This window comes from Saccopteryx bilineata, chromosome 10 (genome assembly GCF_036850765.1).
Source record: "Saccopteryx bilineata isolate mSacBil1 chromosome 10, mSacBil1_pri_phased_curated, whole genome shotgun sequence".
In the NCBI taxonomy this organism is placed as follows: Eukaryota; Metazoa; Chordata; class Mammalia; order Chiroptera; family Emballonuridae; genus Saccopteryx; species Saccopteryx bilineata.
In genome coordinates, this window is record NC_089499.1 from 19961970 (window position 1) to 19980782 (window position 18813).

General features: G+C 43.2%; 1 protein-coding gene across 2 annotated transcripts in view; it reads left to right on the plus strand.

Moving 5' to 3' along the window:
• GADL1 (glutamate decarboxylase like 1) overlaps positions 1-5413 on the plus strand; it is a 190167-nt gene extending 184754 nt beyond the window's left edge. For both annotated transcript variants that reach the window (XM_066244752.1, XM_066244754.1), the window contains one exon: positions 3515-5413. In XM_066244752.1, coding sequence (XP_066100849.1) covers positions 3515-3688 — 174 coding nt within the window. In that variant the 3' untranslated portion in view covers positions 3689-5413. The remainder of the gene's footprint in view (positions 1-3514) is intronic.
• Positions 5414-18813: the final 13400 nt, after the last annotated feature.

Below are 18813 nucleotides of genomic sequence, written 5' to 3' on the forward strand. Positions count from 1 at the left end.
AAATGGGCTATAAGCCAGAGCCAGTTATACCCAGGGTATCCAGAGGAGGATGGAGATGAATATGAAAGGATTTTTTTATTTCCAAAAGAAAGAAAAAAAAGCCTAGAGAACCACAATTGGTAAGCTCTAAAATTGATAGTCTGTGATTTTCCTGGCCAGACATTGGTCCCTGGTGAACCGGGTCTTTATACTATTGATCGGCACTAGCACGATTGTGTTTTTCTCCTATATCTCCAGTTTACATCAAGAGGCCTCTGGCTCTTTAAACTAAAAATAAATGTGCCTTGGTTATTAGCTTAAGTCATACCACAGTTCTGCATTGCTCTGTGGCCAAAAATGAGGATTTTAAGAGCAGTGAATGATGAATGGTGGGTTAGATGTGTAAGTCACATGTGGTTGTGCACACACACGTACATAGGTGTACACACACATACATATGTGCACATACACCCATTCATGCCTGCATCTGCCCCAGAAGCCCTCCTACCTCAGGTGGTAAAGATTGGTCAGTTAAAGCAAATAATCTTAGCAAAACATGTAATGTATGCATCACTTAGACATTTTAACTTAAAACACATCTATATGTTTTTATTTCCCCACTTTCTAATTAAAAGTTCGTTTTTTTCTCCCATCAAGTGAAGATTTCCAAATGCTGAAAACAAAGGAGGCTTTTCCTGAGTAGAGGTCTGGTCACTAGAGGGCCTCCACTGTTCTAGCATAAACTACAGTGTTCAGAAATCAGCCGTCCCATCCAGCTCAGGTTTCTTAAGTGGTGTGAATACACAGGCACCTGCGTGGCCACCTGTGTGCAGGACTGGTCTGGACTCTCAAGACTTTGTCTTAAAGCTTTTGCAGTTCTCTACCGCACCTGACTTGCGGCCGTGTTTAGCAGACCTCCTTCGTCTAGTCTTTCCGAAGGATTCAAGTTAGTTTTTTTTGTCTTTTTTTTTTTTTTTCTGAAGCTGGAAACGGGGAGGCAGTCAGACAGACTCCCGCATGCGCCTGACTGGGATCCACCCAGCATGCCCACCAGGGGGCGATGCTCTGCCCAACTGGGGCGTCGCTCTGTTGCGACCAGAGCCATTCTAGCACCTGAGGCAGAGGCCATGGAGCCATCCTCAGCACCCGGGCCAACTTTGCTCCAATGGAGCCTTGGCTGCGGGAGGGGAAGAGAGAGACAGAGAGGAAGGAGAGAGGAAGGGGTGGAGAAGCAGATGGGCACTTCTCCTATGTGCCCTGGCCAGGAATCGAACCCGGGACTCCTGCATGCCAGGCCGACACTCTACCACTGAGCCAACTGGCCAGGGCTCAAGTTAGTTTTTAATGAAAGGCCTTATGTTTTGCACTAACCTCTCCTTTGCTTACATCTAATTTCACTAGATTTTATAATTCTAATCATGAATGACATTTGCATAAAGAGTTTAGCAAGAAAACTCAACTGATGCTTAGAGCATTCAAAATCAAGGATTTCTAATAGGTGTGCATAGGTATCACAGAGAGTTACCTACTAGCTTCCAGCTTTCAGCATCCACTGAACATTTGCCACTAAATTTTGCAGAGAGTGGAGATGGTGTTTATTCAACTCTGGTTTTCTAATCCAAAAAAAAAAAAAAAAAAAAAAAGCTCAGAATAAAATTTGTGACATATTTCCAGATATTTATAGAACATGATGGTTCACATTGTTCCCCAACTTGACCGCTGACTTCATCTTTTTCTACATTTTCTTTCTTTTTTGCTCCTATATTTTCATGTCCCATTAGGCTAAAAGAGCTCCAACCTTTTGCTAGAATGGCAATGTGATATTGCTTAATAGGTGTTTGTTTTTGCTGTTGTAGGCATCGTGTATTCCATGTTCTGCAAGATTTATGTTCTAAAATTAGCACATCTGGAATAAAGTACTTAGTTCACATTATCCTTGAAAGCCCCCTGAGGAAGCCCTGTGGCTAAGTCCAACCCATCGTATCTCCAGAGGTCTAATACCCTTAGTTATTCCATCAGCTTTGGAATAGATGAAGATTGTTTTGAGTGTCAAATGAAATAGTTCTGCATGTCTTCGATGGGGGGTGGGGGGTGGGGAGGAATACCTGACCAAGCATCAGTGTGTTTAAAACTAGAGAGGTATGGCATGATCACACTCACACAGTGTCTCACGGGAACTGACATTTATGCCTGTCACTTAAAGAATGTTAAAGCACGTTGTGCCTGGTGTTATTTATGTATTCATTCTTCCCTTCTGGGTTAGCTGAGTCTCATCCTTCTGAGAGAATGAAGACAGAAACTCATTATTTTTCCTTTTCACATATTCAATAGGACACGCTCAGAAACTTCAGTACAGGGTTAAAATAAAATGAAAATGGAAGAACTTGGCTTGCATTTCTAAGCCAGTAAGAGCGCACTCTTAGTTTAAGTTAGCGTTTTAAAAATTAACTTCATTTTAAAGGTTTGTAAGCTAGTTATTGGGTAGTTACACTGCTCAGTTGACAATGGACTCATTTTCTCATGTGGTTCTAAATTGGACTAATTTCTTCAGATATTAAGCTTCTAGAAAAATATGTGCATTTGGGTGATCAGGGCCCATTCCTCTCAAGTTAGCTGGGAATCGTTAAAGTATAGGTTTCCTAACTTTGATAACAGACAGAGGGGTTACTGTATTTTTCACTCCATAAGATGCACCTTTCCCCCCCATAAGTGGAGGAGAAAATGCCCATGTGTCTTATGGAACGAAAAATACGGTATTTTATTAAATATTTTAACACACCATTTGGTTCAGAATATTTTTTTCTTATTTTCCTCCTTAAAATCCTGGGTGTGTCTTATGGTCAGGTGCATCTTATGGAGCGAAAAATACAGTATATTTCACATATGTCCTGTTAATAAGCTATAAATTGTTAGACCCGCACATAATACCTGTACTAGTGTTTTACTTGGTAGACTATCAGTGCACGTCTGTTATTTTGTGGCTCTCCTCCCATTTCTACCTTTTATTATTATTATTATTATTATTATTATTCAAGATGCCTGAATTGGAGTACTTTGTTAGTTCAAACAAATTTAAGAACATAACTTTTGACACTTTTAAGACTGTTACCCCTGAGGACTCCCGATTTGTTTCTAATGAGGGAGCTTTCAGATGGCTTAGGTTTCAGAGCATGGGCTTGGGTGAGACTGACTTGTTTTAAATCTTGGCTCTCCATTTCCTGACCACAGGACCTCAGGTTCTTTATGTAACCTTTGCACCTCAATCCCCTCATCTATAAGTGTGCGTGTTAGTTAAGAGTATCTCCCTCATGGAGTTAGAGCGAAGATGAAATGAATTCACACGTTTAAAGCGCTTGAATCAGTCTTCCGATGTCGTAAGCTTTCAACAGGTTTGTATGAATGTTGACCGTGTTGTGTACATGAGGATAGGATCGTCGCTGGGGGTGTGCAGTAAACACCAAATGACTGGGTCAAATGAGTTGCAATGCTTGGTGTTCTGGTCTTTCACCTCTGCCCACCCTCTCCACCCGTGCAGGTGGCCCCGGCCATTAAGGAGAGGATGATGAAGAAGGGGAGCCTGATGCTGGGCTATCAGCCCCACCGCGGGAAGGTCAACTTCTTCCGCCAGGTAGTCATCAGCCCTCAAGTGAGCCGGGAAGACATGGACTTCCTCCTGGATGAGATCGACCTGCTGGGTAGAGACATGTAGCTGTGGCTTTTGGTCCCCCAGAGGCACGAGTTCTGTCCTGCAGAGGGTTACAGATCCAGGGTGTCTGGGGACACATGGGTGATGGCAGCCCTTCTGGTGAGAAATAGAACACACACCCCATCCAAGCCCAGCAACACCAACAGCCTTTGCGAGTAGTATTAAGGACTCTCACTGCCTACTGTTGCTATACAAGAGGAAGTGAAGAATGGATTTCCTCAAGAATTGTCCCTGCGACAAAGAATTAAAGAGAGTTTCATTAAGTACCTTAGGGTGCCGGGAATCTAAGCTTTTATTGCTCTTTAAAGAACATATAAACTAGTAGTTTAAAGTAGAGGTTCTTTAAGTTAGGTCCCTAGACTAGCAGCATGAGCATCACAGGAGAACTTATTAAAATGTGCATTCTGAGCCCCGCCTCCTACCTACATACCGAATCAGAAACTCCCAGGGTGGGCCCAGTAGGTCTCCTGTGTGTTAGTGAGCCTCCAGGCGATTCTGAGGCCAGGTAAGATCTGGGAACCAGTGGTTTTGCGAAACCTTGCAATGACTGAAGAATCTCTCTGAGGCTTTGCCAGCAAAGGGACATCTAATATTTCAGTGATCCCTGAGCCAGTCTTTGAAAATATAGCTGCAGCTTCAATAGCACAAATGTTTAGGCACATCAGAAGTAAAGCAAAGCTATTTTTTTAAAAGTGAGACTTTATAAGATGTTTACTTGATAAACAAGTATCTTTTCTGCAGGCTGAATGTTTATTCTCAAAAGTTAAAATGAACTATTATCCTAAATTACTTAGAGAAGAGAATAAAAGAGAAACACTATAGAATGGCCCTTCAAATCAAAACAATAGATCTAATTAATCACTTTTGAAAATCATTGTGTCATTAGGTTGGCATTCAGGCGTCCCCAAACTACGGCCCGCGGGCCGAATGTGGCCCCCTGAGGCCATTTATCCAGCCCCCACTGCACTTCTGGAAGGGGCACCTCTTTCATTGGTGGTCAGTGAGAGGACCACTGTATTTGGCAGCCCTCCAATGGTCTGAGGGACAGTGAACTGGCCCCCTGTGTAAAAAGTTTGGAGACCCCTGCGAGATGTATATGTCCCTAACTATGTACCACTTTTTGTTTGAGGGGCCCATTTCTTAGCTTGCTCTCTGCTTGTGGGAAATAACCAGCATGCAGTGCAGGGTGATACATTCCCTTTTTCAAGGTTTGAAATATCAGTATAGACTATTAAGTAGTTCATATTGGGCAGAGAATCTGGGAATTAGAAGCCTTTCAGGTATAAACACTTCCTTCATTTCTCCTAGGTTTTTCAGGCAGTCTGTCTCTTACCTGTGCCTAGATTTTTAGGAGAATATTATTTGACTAAGAAATGAGCAAAATTCAGAGGTGTAGATGCAAAGTTCAACTAGGTAAAATTATGAGTCTTATTAGAGCTCTGATTTGGAAGGCAAGTGATTGAAGAATGTTCCAGTATTAGATTTAGCTCATTCAATAACCTTTTCACACTCCGTCATTAACTTGTGTCATTTAAATTTTGAAGAGTGAAAATCAGATATGTACTCTTTGCTTCTGTTCCATATTTTCATTTTGGGGTGTGTGGTTTCTTTTTTTTTTTTTTCATTTTTCTGAAGCTGGAAACAGGGAGAGACAGTCAGACAGACTCCCGCATGCGCCCAACCGGGATCCACCTGGCACGCCCACCATGGGGCGACGCTCTGCCCACCAGGGGGCGATGCTCTGCCCATCCTGGGCATCGCCATGTTGCGACCAGAGCCACTCTAGCGCCTGGGGCAGAGGCCAAGGAGCCATCCCCAGCGCCCGGGCCATCTTTGCTCCAATGGAGCCTTGGCTGCGGGAGGGGAAGAGAGAGACAGAGAGGAAAGCGCGGTGGAGGGGTGGAGAAGCAAATGGGCGCTTCTCCTGTGTGCCCTGGCTGGGAATCGAACCCGGGTCCTCCGCACGCTAGGCCGACGCTCTACCGCTGAACCAACCAGCCAGGGCATGGTTTCTTTAATATCTCCTTCAGTCAAAGAATTAACTTCAATTTCTGGTGATAGGGTTTTTGTGTGTGTGTGTGTGTGTGTATGTGTGTGTTTTGCATTTCGTGTTGCCTTTTGTTCTAATATCTTTATAAAATGTTCCTGAAATCTATGTTCTCAATAATTTGGGTTTCCTGAAATAAAAAAGTAACATTAGCACACACTTAGTGGCGTTTTTTTTTTTTTTCCTATTGTATCCTCTTTACCAAATTGTACCTATACAGTTTAGATGTCATTTGGGCTCAGTTGTCATTTTAGCTAAATAATCGAGAGAGTAGTAGGTTGCAAGATGTTTTTTAGTTAATACCTCGAATTAAATGGCAACAGCAGTTGTAGCAAAGTGTGGATCTGCCTCTCAGTCAGTCTTTCTTCCTCTACGAGACGAGTCACAGGAAACTCAGTAGCCACAGCTTGGCTTCAGCTATGCCTTTTTTTTTTTTTTTTTTTTTTTTTTTTGAGAGATGAAAATTTCTTGATCAATTAAAAAGCAACTATTAACAGGTAGTTTGAAAGTTGCGTTTTGTTCTCTCAATGTCAAGATATACAGCACAATCCACTGTCAACTGAATGGTCAAAAATGATTTATTTATTTATTCATTCATTCATTCATTTTAGAGGAGAGAGAGAGAGAGAGAGAGAAAGAGAGGAGGAGCAGGAAGCATCAACTCCCATATGTGCCTTGACCAGGCAAGCCCAAGGTTTTGAACTGGTGACCTCAGCATTTCCAGGTCGATGCTTTATCCACTGCGCCACCACAGGTCAGGCCAAAAATGATTTTTTTTTAATAAAAGGGTAGTTATAATTCATTCACTCATCAAACACATAGATAGCTGTGCCGCTGGGTTCCAGGCAGTGGTCTTCGGTGCTGAGGGATATGCAGTAAATGAAACAAGAAAAGTACTTGCTCTTCTGAAGCTCTCAATCCAGTTGGGGCAGACAGTCAACGAGTAAATCTGTAACAAGTCAGGTGATAATAAAGAGCTAGAGTATGAAAGTGTGAGTGGGGTGTGCTATTGGAGAGAAGTGGTTAAGCAGGGTCTCTGTAAGGTGCTATTTGAGTGGAGACTAAGAAAGTGAGTGAAAGAGTCATTTGAGCATCTAGGAGAACGGTGTTCCAGGAAGATGGTATGGTAAGCCCCAGGCCTGAGGAGCTGCATTCATGGTACTTCCAAGGACCGACACAGAGGTAAGCATGCTGGAGCAGAGGGAACCATGGGGTAAGTGGTAGGTGGTGAAGTCCAAGGAATATCTGGAAGTCCAGTACACTAGGTATTGTCGATGGGAATTAGAGTAAGGTGGAAACACATTAGAGAATCTGAAGAAGGTATTGAATGATTCAACTTATATTTTAGAAGGATCATTCAGATTACTGTTTGGAGAGTAGGGTAATATGTGGGCAAGAGCGAACTCGGGGTTTCCAAATAGGGAGCCATCGCAACAGTTCAAACAGTAAATCGTGATAGCTTATACTAGGGTTTTGGTGAATGAGTTGGTGTTAAGAGGCCCGATTTTGAAAGCATTTAAAGGTAGAGATTATGAGCTTGGCTAATGAAGTGGAGTGTTTAAGAGAAATGAGAGTCGGCCTAGCGTGCGGAGGACCCGGGTTCGATTCCAGCCAGGGCACACAGGAGAAGCGCCCATTTGCTTCTCCACTCCTCCGCCGCGCCTTCCTCTCTGTCTCTCTCTTCCCCTCCCGCAGCCAAGGCTCCATTGGAGCAAAGATGGCCCGGGCGCTGGGGATGGCTCCTTGGCCTCTGCCCCAGGCGCTAGAGTGGCTCTGGTCGCAACATGGCGACGCCCAGGATGGGCAGAGCATCGCCCCCTGGTGGGCAGAGCGTCGCCCCCTGGTGGGCGTGCCGGGTGGATCCCGGTCGGGCACATGCGGGAGTCTGACTGTCTCTCCCTGTTTCCAGCTTCAGAAAAATGCAAAAAAAAAAAAAAAAAAAAAAAGAAGGAAATGAGGGATTAAGAACAGTGTCATACACTTTTGGCCTGGGCAATGGTAATAAAGAAATTGTTATTTACTGAAAGGAGGACTGCACAAAGAGTAGCTTTGCCTGGTCTTGGTCTTGTAAAATCTGAGTTGTCGGTAAGTCAGCCAACCAGATATATTAGTCATTACTGAGGAGTCTCAAATTCTGGGAGGGTGTTGGGGCCAAAGATATAAATTTCGAAGCCATCATAATAGGGGTTTTATTTCAAATTATGGTATTAGATATGGTCATCTAGAGAGGGTTTTTAGATGTAAGGGGAAAGCAGGCCACAACTGAGCCCTGAGAAACCAGCTCAAGATGAAGAAGAACATCAGGGAAGACTGAAGAGGAGCAGCCAGTGAGTCAGAACAAGAACCAAGAGAGAGAGGTCGCCCAGAGGCCAAGCAAAGAGACACTTTTCAGGAAGGATGGAGTGATCAGTCATATCAAATGCTGAGGACAGGTCAGGTAAGAACGGAGATTTACTTTAGTATTGGGAATGTAGAGGCCACTTATCTCTTGAAACTGTTTGCTAAAAATAAACAGAATACACTTTTCCATATTCTAGTAGTCATCAGGCTTTCTTCAATCAAACGACTTTTAAATTCCTCTTCTGGCTTTTGATTTTCAACAAGGGTTCTTTTTTGAAAGAGACCCAACATAAAGGAATTTAATCTTAAGGAAGTATCACGTTGCTAATTGGATCAGAGAGCATGAGGTTTAATAGCGTATGACAGAAGACTCAAATATTTGTGGTTTTGTGAGAGTGGTTTATTTTTCTTTATTCAAAAGAATTCCCAAGATAGACAATTCAGAGATGGTGTTTTACATTTGGTTACCCTGCAGGCAGCTGTGTACAGGATTTGAGCACCAGCAGCCTGTTCATGTGGTAATTCCTGGAATCATTGTTCTGGGAGTAGAGCGAGATGGAGAAGAGAACGAAACCAGTATAGTGAACACTGATGCGCAAATTAATGCTGTGGACAACTGAGGCTGGACCCTGCCCATGACTTCTGGGAAAGGGTGCAGAACATAACTCAAAGATTTCCCATCTGAGGGGTGAGGAAGATGGACTATTCATTGGTGAATTCATTGATGAGGGCTGATCTAGGGGCCATCAGCTCCCTGACAATCCTGACCATCCCTCCATGGACCTAGGAGGTCTCAGGTAGAGAGTATAGGTACTTGCCACTAAAACTGTCAGCAGGACTGGTGAGTGTTGGGAAGATATGGGAGGGACATGGACAACTTTTGCTACAGGGGAAGGGTACCTCCACCGTGGTGTGAGGAAATCCAGCTCCTTCTATATTTTTAGAGATGGATTCAATCATCAATCCATCAGTTTCACTCAGGGCTACAATTTGGGGACTCCTCCACCTTTCAGACAGCAAGAAATAGGAAGGAACTATCCCAAAAGCCCATCCACCACCCCCTTATTAGTCCAAATGTCCTCAGGGGAGACTGAGAAATGTGGGTTTTAAATTTTTATTTGTTTATTTACAGGGGTGGGTAAAAGTACATTTACAGTGTAAGTACATAAAACAGGGTTGTTGTTCTTTGGTATTATTATTTAATTATTGTGTTATAACTGTAAGCCTACTTTTGCCAACCCCTGTATTTATTTGTTTGTCTGTTTATAAAGTCACATATATTGATGTTCACAACCGTATAAGTAGTTCTGTTAGTAGTGAAGAAAACTATGAGACTGGACCTTGGCAGGCAACTGTTGTCTTTGCCATTGTGACACGCACATTGGGTGACACCAATCCCTAAACTTTTTCCTTTTTTTTTTTCCAATCAGCTCAAAAGTTAAGCAAGGTTGATAAAATTTTATTCCATTTTAACTGTTTGGAGTTCAATTTATCTGGTTCAAGTCTGTCTGCTTCAAGCTGAGCAGAGTCCGTTTTGCTTTGTTCACATTTATCTAATCCAACTGGAAATGGACTGATACAACTTGAAATGTTTGAACCCCATTAACTCAATTATGACCAATTTTGAATGGTAAAAAAAATTAGATTAAATTTAACCTCTTCAGGACCAGTTTGATCCGCCTTAATTCAAACTGAAATCAACTCACTGAGTATAATTTGAACTGGCCCGGTGGCAGATTGAAGCAGTTTTATGTCTCTCTGCTGCAATCACATTCCATCTGAGCTACCTTGATCTTGCGGAAATTCATTTCAACCATTTAGAACTAGTTTAATTTGTAAATTTGTACAGGCTTTATTCTATATGGTTTAACTCAAGGAAAAAGGGATGAAACTTGCTTAGTATAACTGGATGCATTAAAAAAAAAGCCCCCTTTTCAGGAATCTCCTGGTTTTGGGGAGTACAATCTAGAAGAAGCGAGATAATAAAGGGGACTGTTGACTAAATAAAGCTCTTCAAAGAAATCCCCTCTAACACCACGAATGAAACCTCAGGTTCAATTAGAGTCATACATGGTGAAGAATGAGAGCTCTCAGTCCTCAAACTGTCTTCCACTCCCTTAACTGGCATGAGACTGGGAAAATGAAATATTGGATGCCCATACCCTTAAAATAAAGGCTCATGGGGCAAAAATGGGAGTATGTGGAGGACAGTAGCCAAAAGTAGAAAAATAATACAGGTTTCTTGTTTGTTTAACCCATTAGTCCTGAAGTTATAATGATTCTAATGGCCAATTTCTGAAAATTTGAGGATCCTCTAATGCAGAAAACCGAGGATGAATGTACCAGCAGCTAACATTTGCTGAGTCCATACAGCATGCCAACTACTGCTCACAAAAATTAGGGGATCAGGAAAGGGCAGATACTCCAGTGCTTTCAGCCTTTATTATAGTGCATTTTCACCGATGAAATAAAAGTTGGTTGTGCATCCATTTGCATAATTGAACAACTTTCTTTGACTTGTTGTTTGCTTTTCTGATGTACTTGTTTAATAATAAAAAAAAAGAAATCAAGTGGTTCTTTTTCCTTATCGCTTCATATTTGTTTTGAAAGATCCCCTAATTTTTGTGAATAGTATATTATGCCAGCTGGTACATTTACATGGTTTTAGTCACATCTCACAAAATCTCACCAGGTGGAAGTTATTTTTATAATCATTTTACAATTGAGGAACCTGAGGCTCAGAGAGGTTCATTAAAAAATTCTCCTAGCCTGACCAGGCGGTGGTACAGTGAATAGAGCATTGGACTGGGATATGGAGGAACAAAGGTTCAAGACCCCGCGGTCACCAGATTGAGCACAGGCTCATCTGGTTTGAGCAAGGCTCACCATCTTGAGTCCAAGTTTGCTGGCTCGAACAAGGGGTCACTCGGTTTGCTGTAGCCCCCTGGTCAAGGCACATATGAGAAATCAATCAATGAACAACTAAGGAGCCGCAACAAAGAATTGATGCTTCTCATCTCTCTCCCTTCCTGTCTGTCTGTCCCTCTCTCTGACTTTGTCTCTGCCACAAAAATAAATAAATAAATAAATAAATAAATAAATAAATAAATAAATCTCCTAGATTATCAAACTAATGAGTGGTGGTAGATCTAAAAGTCAAATCTAAATCCACCTCACCCCAGAGCCTAAGATCTAAACTTCCTCACCTTTCTGTAACTATATGGAAAGAGTCATCTTGGACTAATCCTAGCAATCTGGACATGTCTGGCATCCCACAGTTACTAAGAAAGCAAAAGCAGCAAGAACCGGCTTGGTCTCAGAGGATAATAATTATATCATACTGTCATGGCCCCTTTCTCAAACCAAAACATAGGAATCTTCTTGTTGGCTCTTTATCATTGAAGTTGGAGGGTAGCTGTATAGAGAACCTCAGGATTGAAATATTAGGAAGTTTTAACGGAGACCCCAGTGGAATTGAGAATAATGCTTTTTCTGAGTATGTAGATATTGGTGTGTTTCTCGGACTTTTCTGAGTTACTCAAACATATGTGCAAATACTAACCCCCAGACTCCACGTGGGTATGTCAAAGACACCTCAAACACAGCCTGTCCCAAACTAACTCGTGATTTCCTACCTCAAACCCCACATCCTATTTTAAACCTGTCCCTTTACCCACCTCATTGAATGTCATTTTCTACCTCGTTTAACAAACCACAACCTATAATTTATGCTTGATGCCTCTTTTTCCTCCTCTCCCTCGGTGTCCAACCTGCTAGTTGGCCTTGTTGGATTTATCTCCAGAACATTATTCATCCCCACTGTCGGGTCCAGATTCCAAGATCCTATCACCTCTGCTCTACACTACAGCAACAGCCTCCTTACTGAATCCACGCCGTGATTCTGAGTGGGCGTTGTCCAATCTGCTCACCAAACTGCAGCCTGATTCCAACACAAAACTGTTCCTATCTCTCACATTCTTAAAAACTTGCAATGAGGCCCTGGCCGGTTGGCTCAGCGGTAGAGCGTTGGCCTGGCGTGCGGGGGACCCAGGTTCGATTCCCGGCCAGGGCACACAGCAGAAGCGCCCATTTGCTTCTCCACCCCCTCCCCCTCCTTCCTCTCTGTCTCTCTCTTTCCCTCCCGCAGCCAAGGCTCCATTGGAGCAAAGATGGCCCGGGCGCTGGGGATGGCTCCTTGGCCTCTGCCTCAGGCGCTAGAGTGGCTCTGGTTGCGGCAGAGCGACGCCCCGGAGGGGCAGAGCATCGCCCCCTGGTGGGCAGAGCGTTGCCCCTGATGGGCATGCCGGGTGGATCCCGGTCGGGCGCATGTGGGAGTCTGTCTAACTGGCTCTCCCCGTTTCCAGCTTAAAAAGAAAAAAAAAAAAACTTGCAATGACTTTCCATTTGCTCTTGGGATTGACACCTGCCAACATTGCAGAAGACCATCAGAGAAACTGTTGGTCAAATAAAGCTCAGTTAAATAGCCCTACTAAGGACGGGAGAGCATTGCCTTGAAAAACTCTTGGTGGTGTCTCAGGAGGGGGGAGTTGAAGGAGGAAATTTACAGGCTTCCGGTCTGTGCTCAAGGGGCTTAAATTACGATGGGTCTTCCCAGGCAAACTGCGCCACAGTTCATCTTATAATAGTTTAGGCTCGGTGGGCACAGCAAGGTGTGAGTCTTGGCACAAGCCCTGATGAATGAGTTGTTGTGTGATAAGCTGTTCCTGCAGGGGAGCCCTCTTTACCCTGATGGGAGAGTTGAGTCAAGTGTTTGTCTGGATAAATTGGTTGGCAGAAATTTGCTAAAGCAAACAGTAAAGTTGTTCATTGATTTACAATCTCAGCTTTCTGAGAGAGAATCTCCTAAAACAAACAGTTAAATCACGTTGACATAAATGATCTCCATCCCGATAGGTAAGCTATCAAGAGGCGAGTGATTTCAATTCTCAGGATAAAGATCAAATTCTTCTGCAAGTGGCTGCCAGGGCCCAGCATCCTCCCGACTCTCACACAGCTCAGCTGTGTGTTGTGCTGCCTCCCGCGTACGGGCCAGAAATAATGAGTCCTCTTCCAGACCCCATCCCAGCTCTTCACCCTGCATGTCAATACCTTTGGACGTAGTACTCCCTCTTCCTGGAATGTTATTTTCCCCTTCACCCAACTAAACACCTGCTGACAGTCCATATGTCAACTTATTCTCAATTCCTTAAAGATGCCTTCTCTGGCTGCCCTCTACCTATTCAGAAAGGGGCTCTGCACCAATATAAGATCACTATAATTGTCTTAAAGAATACATCTTGGCCCTGGCTAGGTTGTTTAGTGGATAGAGCATCGTCTCAGAGTGCCAAGGTCATGGGTTAAATCCCCAGTTAGGGCACAGATGAGAAGCAACCAATGAATGCACAACTAAATGGGTCAACTAAGTGGAATGACTCGATGCTTTCTCTCTCTCTCTCTCTCTCTCTCTCTCTCTCTCAAATCAATGGAAAAATTTTAAAATAAAATATACATATATATTTTGGTCTTTTTGCTGCAAAAAGCTTTAATGTTTCCATTTGGTCTAATGCAGGGGTCTCAAACTCACGGCCCACAATTTTGTGCGGCCCGCAGACTAATCCACGAAGTTCAAAATATTTTGGATAAAATTAAGTAAGCCTAGGGGCCTACTTGTATTTTTCATTTCTTTAGCATCCTAGTTAGATATTAGCTTAGTTAACAGCAGTTGTGATGCGAACTACAGTTTCTGGTCGTTTTGTGACACTGAGTAAACTGCATGTACGATTGTGCTTGTTGTACTGATTTTTTTTTGTTTTCAACTGCAGTGAGAAAAGTGTTGCGTAACAGTTGCCTTTTGTAGACCTAGTGCGGCCTGCTGAACGGCTGTGATCTTGCTCTGCGGCCCACATGCTGAGTTGAGTTTGAGACCCCTGGTCTAATGCATGGTAAAAGGCTCCAGGGTGGTTTAAAGGATGCCTGGTGGTTTCGAGAGAGGCTCAGGCAGAAGCCAGACACCCGGGGGATGCAGAGGGGCCCCTCAAAGGCCTCTGGGCTCCACAGGCTCCTTGTGCTGGAGGGTGAGCCTTTCCAAGAGATACTGGCCCAGCCCAGCCTGGGGGCACCAGCCTGCGGAGGTTGGTCAGGTGTAGCGCATCTTCTTGATGAGTTTCACCTCCTCAGCCAGGAAGTGGTTCTCCAGGAAGTCAGAGCGATGAGAGTCAGTGTGGGCAGAACCCAGGGCATTCAGGCCCAAAAGGGCCTGGTTCAGGTTCTTCTCCAAGACCATGGCGGCTTCCGTGGTGTCCTGAGTTTTACCCCGCTTGTCTTGGGGAGGCTACGGCACGTCCTGAAAGAGAATGCGGCCACCACAGATCAGCTCCCGAGAGATTCTCCTCGGCCAACTCGTGTAGGAAGTGACCCGCACCGTCCAGCGCCACATCACCGCAGAGTTGAAATAGGAGCCCAGAGAGAGGTAAGTGTAAGAGGTCTGCAGATGCAGGGTGAGCGGGTGGTTGACAGCAGCCTCCATACGAGTGAAAGAATTCTGACAAATTTGGGAGCTCACGGTTGCTCGGCAATGTGTGGAGTTAAAGTAAAAAAGCGATGTTGGCTGGTCTCAGAGGCTAGGATGGCTGTGCTGGTTCTGAAGGTGGGGACTGGGAGAGAGGTTGGAGGCTGGAAGAAGGGGCGTCTTGGGTCTGTTCCATGCATACACTGTTGAAGCAGAAGACAAAGATATACCTGGGAACAGCCAAGGACACTGAAATATATGTATCACTTTTTGCAATTCTATATCTCTGTATTTTAAAAATTAAGATATGGTATTCATTGGAGACAGCACACAATCATCACTCTATAAATAATTGTCAGGGTGATGCATTAATTTACCTTTGAAGATAACTTCTTTATTTAGGGGAACACTTGTTTACATAAAAGTAAAACAACTAATCTATGTCTTAAAGAAAACTCTAAGTAACCTTTAAATTTAAAACATATGCTACAAACCGTGACATTAAATGTTTGTATTAGTAAATGAGCTCCTGCGGAAAAAGAGGAATGTTTCTTCTTAAAAATGAATTTAGATTTGACTTGTTGCAGAAAAATTTTCTTCTTTGGATAAAGATGATTTTGACTTCTAAATATTTGCTCACAAAAAATGTAATACTAGAGCCATAACCACCTTATGTCATCACAATTTGTGGGTTGGTTAACATTTCACTAACATTACCTAGGATAGACTGATATTCAAAATATTCAGCAATTTGAATTGATAGCTGATAACAATGTAGAACAGTGATTTTCAAGGAAACAGCAGCAGTTCACCAGAAATTTTATACCAGTCCGTGAACGAGTTGATCATAGTTGAATTCACTTTTGCTCAGGGTGATTTCTACTTATCAGCCTGTATCATGATGAAAATGCTACTGAGGTTGTCTCGATATCTTTGGAAATTGTAGGCTCATTTGAATAACCTTTTGCATTGTGCAGAGCATTTACAAATCATTTGCAATAGACAAAAAGCATTCGGACAAACTTCTGTGGTATTCAAACCATCATATAAATACATGTGGAATTTGGAAATCGTGCACGAGCTTGTACTGTGTTGCATTATTACATGCAGTATGATAAAAATTTATTTATTGTGTGTTTCCGTTTCTAGCTGGCTAGGTCACCAGTCTCCAAGTGTAGAAAGGTTGAAAACCAGTGATGTAGAACACCCTTAGTACAGACTGTGGCTCATGTGGATGGGGCGTTCTAAACAATTTTTATTCTGTTATTTGAAGGCTTCGAAGTCCCTTTGTGTAAGTCATGTTCTGCTGGAGACCAAGGAATGAGAAAGTTGTTCCGCCATAATGGAGACACAGCTGTTCCCTGTGCCGGTGGAGTCCCTGTCTGCACTGGGCTGGGTGGGAAGGAATGAGCAATAGATGCTTGAGTCACTTCTTTGCCCCTGTGGCTCTCTATACAGGACCCTATTGTCACTTTTAAGAACCTGTGCTGAATCTAAAATGACGTCTTCCGAATCATACCTACCTCATCATGTGAATTGAATTTTTAGTTGAATGATTAGGTCAGGTGCTCAGGAACGCAAACACCACATTTCTCTAAGACTTCTAGGATTTCTTTCTATAGAGGGGAGTTTTCTCATCCTGAGGCCAGCAGCCCCAACTTAGTCTTTAATGACTGTAGCACTGGAGCCTGTGGATAAATCTGCTATGTTTCACATCCTTAGGACAGAGCTGTATAACCTGAACTGCATAGCTTCCAGGGAGGCTTTAAATTGGCATTATAGAGACTTGCTGGTCTGCCACGCAAGAGCATGCATGTTCCTCCCAATCTGGTGTGCAAATTGTAAGGATCGGTTTGGGATTCCCCACTATCCTTAGGCCGTGGATGTGCATGATAGCTATAGCGACATAAGAAAGTCTAGGTGGGAATTGCTGCATCACTTCTGATGTGAGCAATCAAGGAGTGATTATAAAGAAAGATTTTGGAGATTTTACCTCCTCAGATTCTGTGGCACTTGGGCCAGTTCCATCCCCCCTGTGGCTAACTCAAGTGCTGAAAAACACACACGTGCTTAAAACTGCATATGTATGCTGTAGCACAATCCCCTGCCTGGTTTGGTCTGTGTTGTAAGATCTTGGAAATGTGGCTTGGATAAATATAGATTTAAGGTAAAGTTTGTTCTCTTAGCCGTGTGTGTGTGTGTGTGTGTGTGTGTGTGTGTGTGTGTGTGTGTGAGAGAGAGAGAGAGAGAGAGAGAGAGAGAGAGAGGTTGAGGCTGGCTGATAGGTTGAAGGCTTATGTATTATTGGGCAGGAACTGGCTTGACCGGGATGCTGGCCAGGTGTTGGTCTCTACAGCCAGAAAGGGAGGAGAAGAGTTTAACTCGAGCACAGTGGTCCAGCAGCACCGTCAGCAGCTTGGGAAAGGCATGCATTGAATACTTGGAGAGGCCAAGCCTAAACGATGAATCCCAGGTACCAAGGATAAAGAATAAGGCAGAGTTTGCAGCCTGGCAGAACTGTGAAGGCTTGACATCTAAATGAGATCAAACTGGTATGAAGGTCACTGTTCTGAACACTAACTGATGCTTGGGTTTCACGCTTTCAAGTCAGCCACCTAACCTATGTGTGTGATGTATATAGATGGATGGCACTATTTTAAAGGGCCAAAGTCAGAGAACACTGTTTGTAGATTGATGCAAGCCTTTGATTTTGAGTACATGGAATAATGGTGGCTGTTACCAGGGAATTTTCTAGGAGAGCCAGCTTGGCAGCAGGTGGGCAAATCTAACTTTGGTTAAGCAAATAACTGTCAATGAGTGGAATGGAGTACAGTTTCTGAAAACTGAACTATGCTAACAATCATAAATTTCTACTGGGTACAAAAACTGAAGAAAAACTGGGTAACCAGCCCCGGCGTCAATTGCAGTGTTCTCAGCATTGCCTGGTAATTAGGAGCCAATGATTGGCAGTGTGCTGCTACGGTTGCTCTCAGGCTCCATGCCAGCTGAGTGTTGTGTGACGCTGCCTGCGTAATTATAACAGTTATAACTGAATGGCTTTCGGTCTGGGGCCTGGGCCTGGGCCTACCTAAATGGTTTGCCTTTGCTTCTCATTTCCAAAGAAGAAAAGATCCGATGAATGTGCATCAAAGAGTTTGCTGAATTAAGAACAGGAGCTATATGTCTGGGCAACTTTGGACCCCGTTGTGAGCTTGATTGAGAGCTGATGTCTCTCCCTAATTTGAAGAGTAATTGTCCCTGAAATCCCTCCCTGTCTTTTCCATCAAAATAACCATTAAATTCTGCAAATAAGAGAAAAGTACTCAGCAACAGTGACTCTGGATGACAAGAGCCAAGCATATTCTAGCTCTAGTAGGCCACTTTGGTCTAACGGCCTCCTCGTTTCATTACTTTAACATGTGATTCAACACGACTTTGCAGTTAAAATGGAATATATTTAGATAGTTATGCATCAACATAGATGGATCTAAAAACGTAATCTCAAGTAAAAAGAGGAGGAATTGAGCAGTCTATACAGAGTTCCATTTATATAAATTACTAGAGCATACACAGAAGGTAAACTCTAGATCAGGGGTCCCCAAACTTTTTACACAGGGGGCCAGTTCACTGTCCCTCAGACCGTTGAAGGGCCAGACTATAAAAAAAAAAACAACTATGACCAAATCCCAATGAACACTGCACATACCTTATTTTAAAGTAAAAAAACAAAACAGGAACAAATACAATATTTAAAATAAAGAATAAGTAAATTTAAATCAACAAACTGAGCAGTATTTCAATGGGAACTATGCTCCTCTCACTGACCACCAATGAAAGAGGTGCCCCTTCCAGAAGTGCGGCGGGGGCCGGATAAATGGCCTCAGGGGGCCTCATGCGGCCCGCGGGCCGTAGTTTGGGGACCCCTGCTCTAGATTGTAGGTACCTGCTTAGGTGAGAAGAATCCACATTTAAGCCATAAAAGGGGTGGAGTCTGGGAAGGTCATGAGAACAGGAACTAGGAACTAAGCCTAGTTCCGTACATGGCAATGCTACGTAATGTTTTATTTCTTTTTAAATGAAAAGCCAATTTCTGATTCAGGCGTGATGCCACATGTTTATTAATCCTGAATACATGGTACAGGCTTGGGTATGTGCTCAGTTTTTAATCTTTTTTCCCAATAAAGTAATTTAGGAGGAGAACAAAATAAATTTTAAAAAAAGACAAGTAAACTA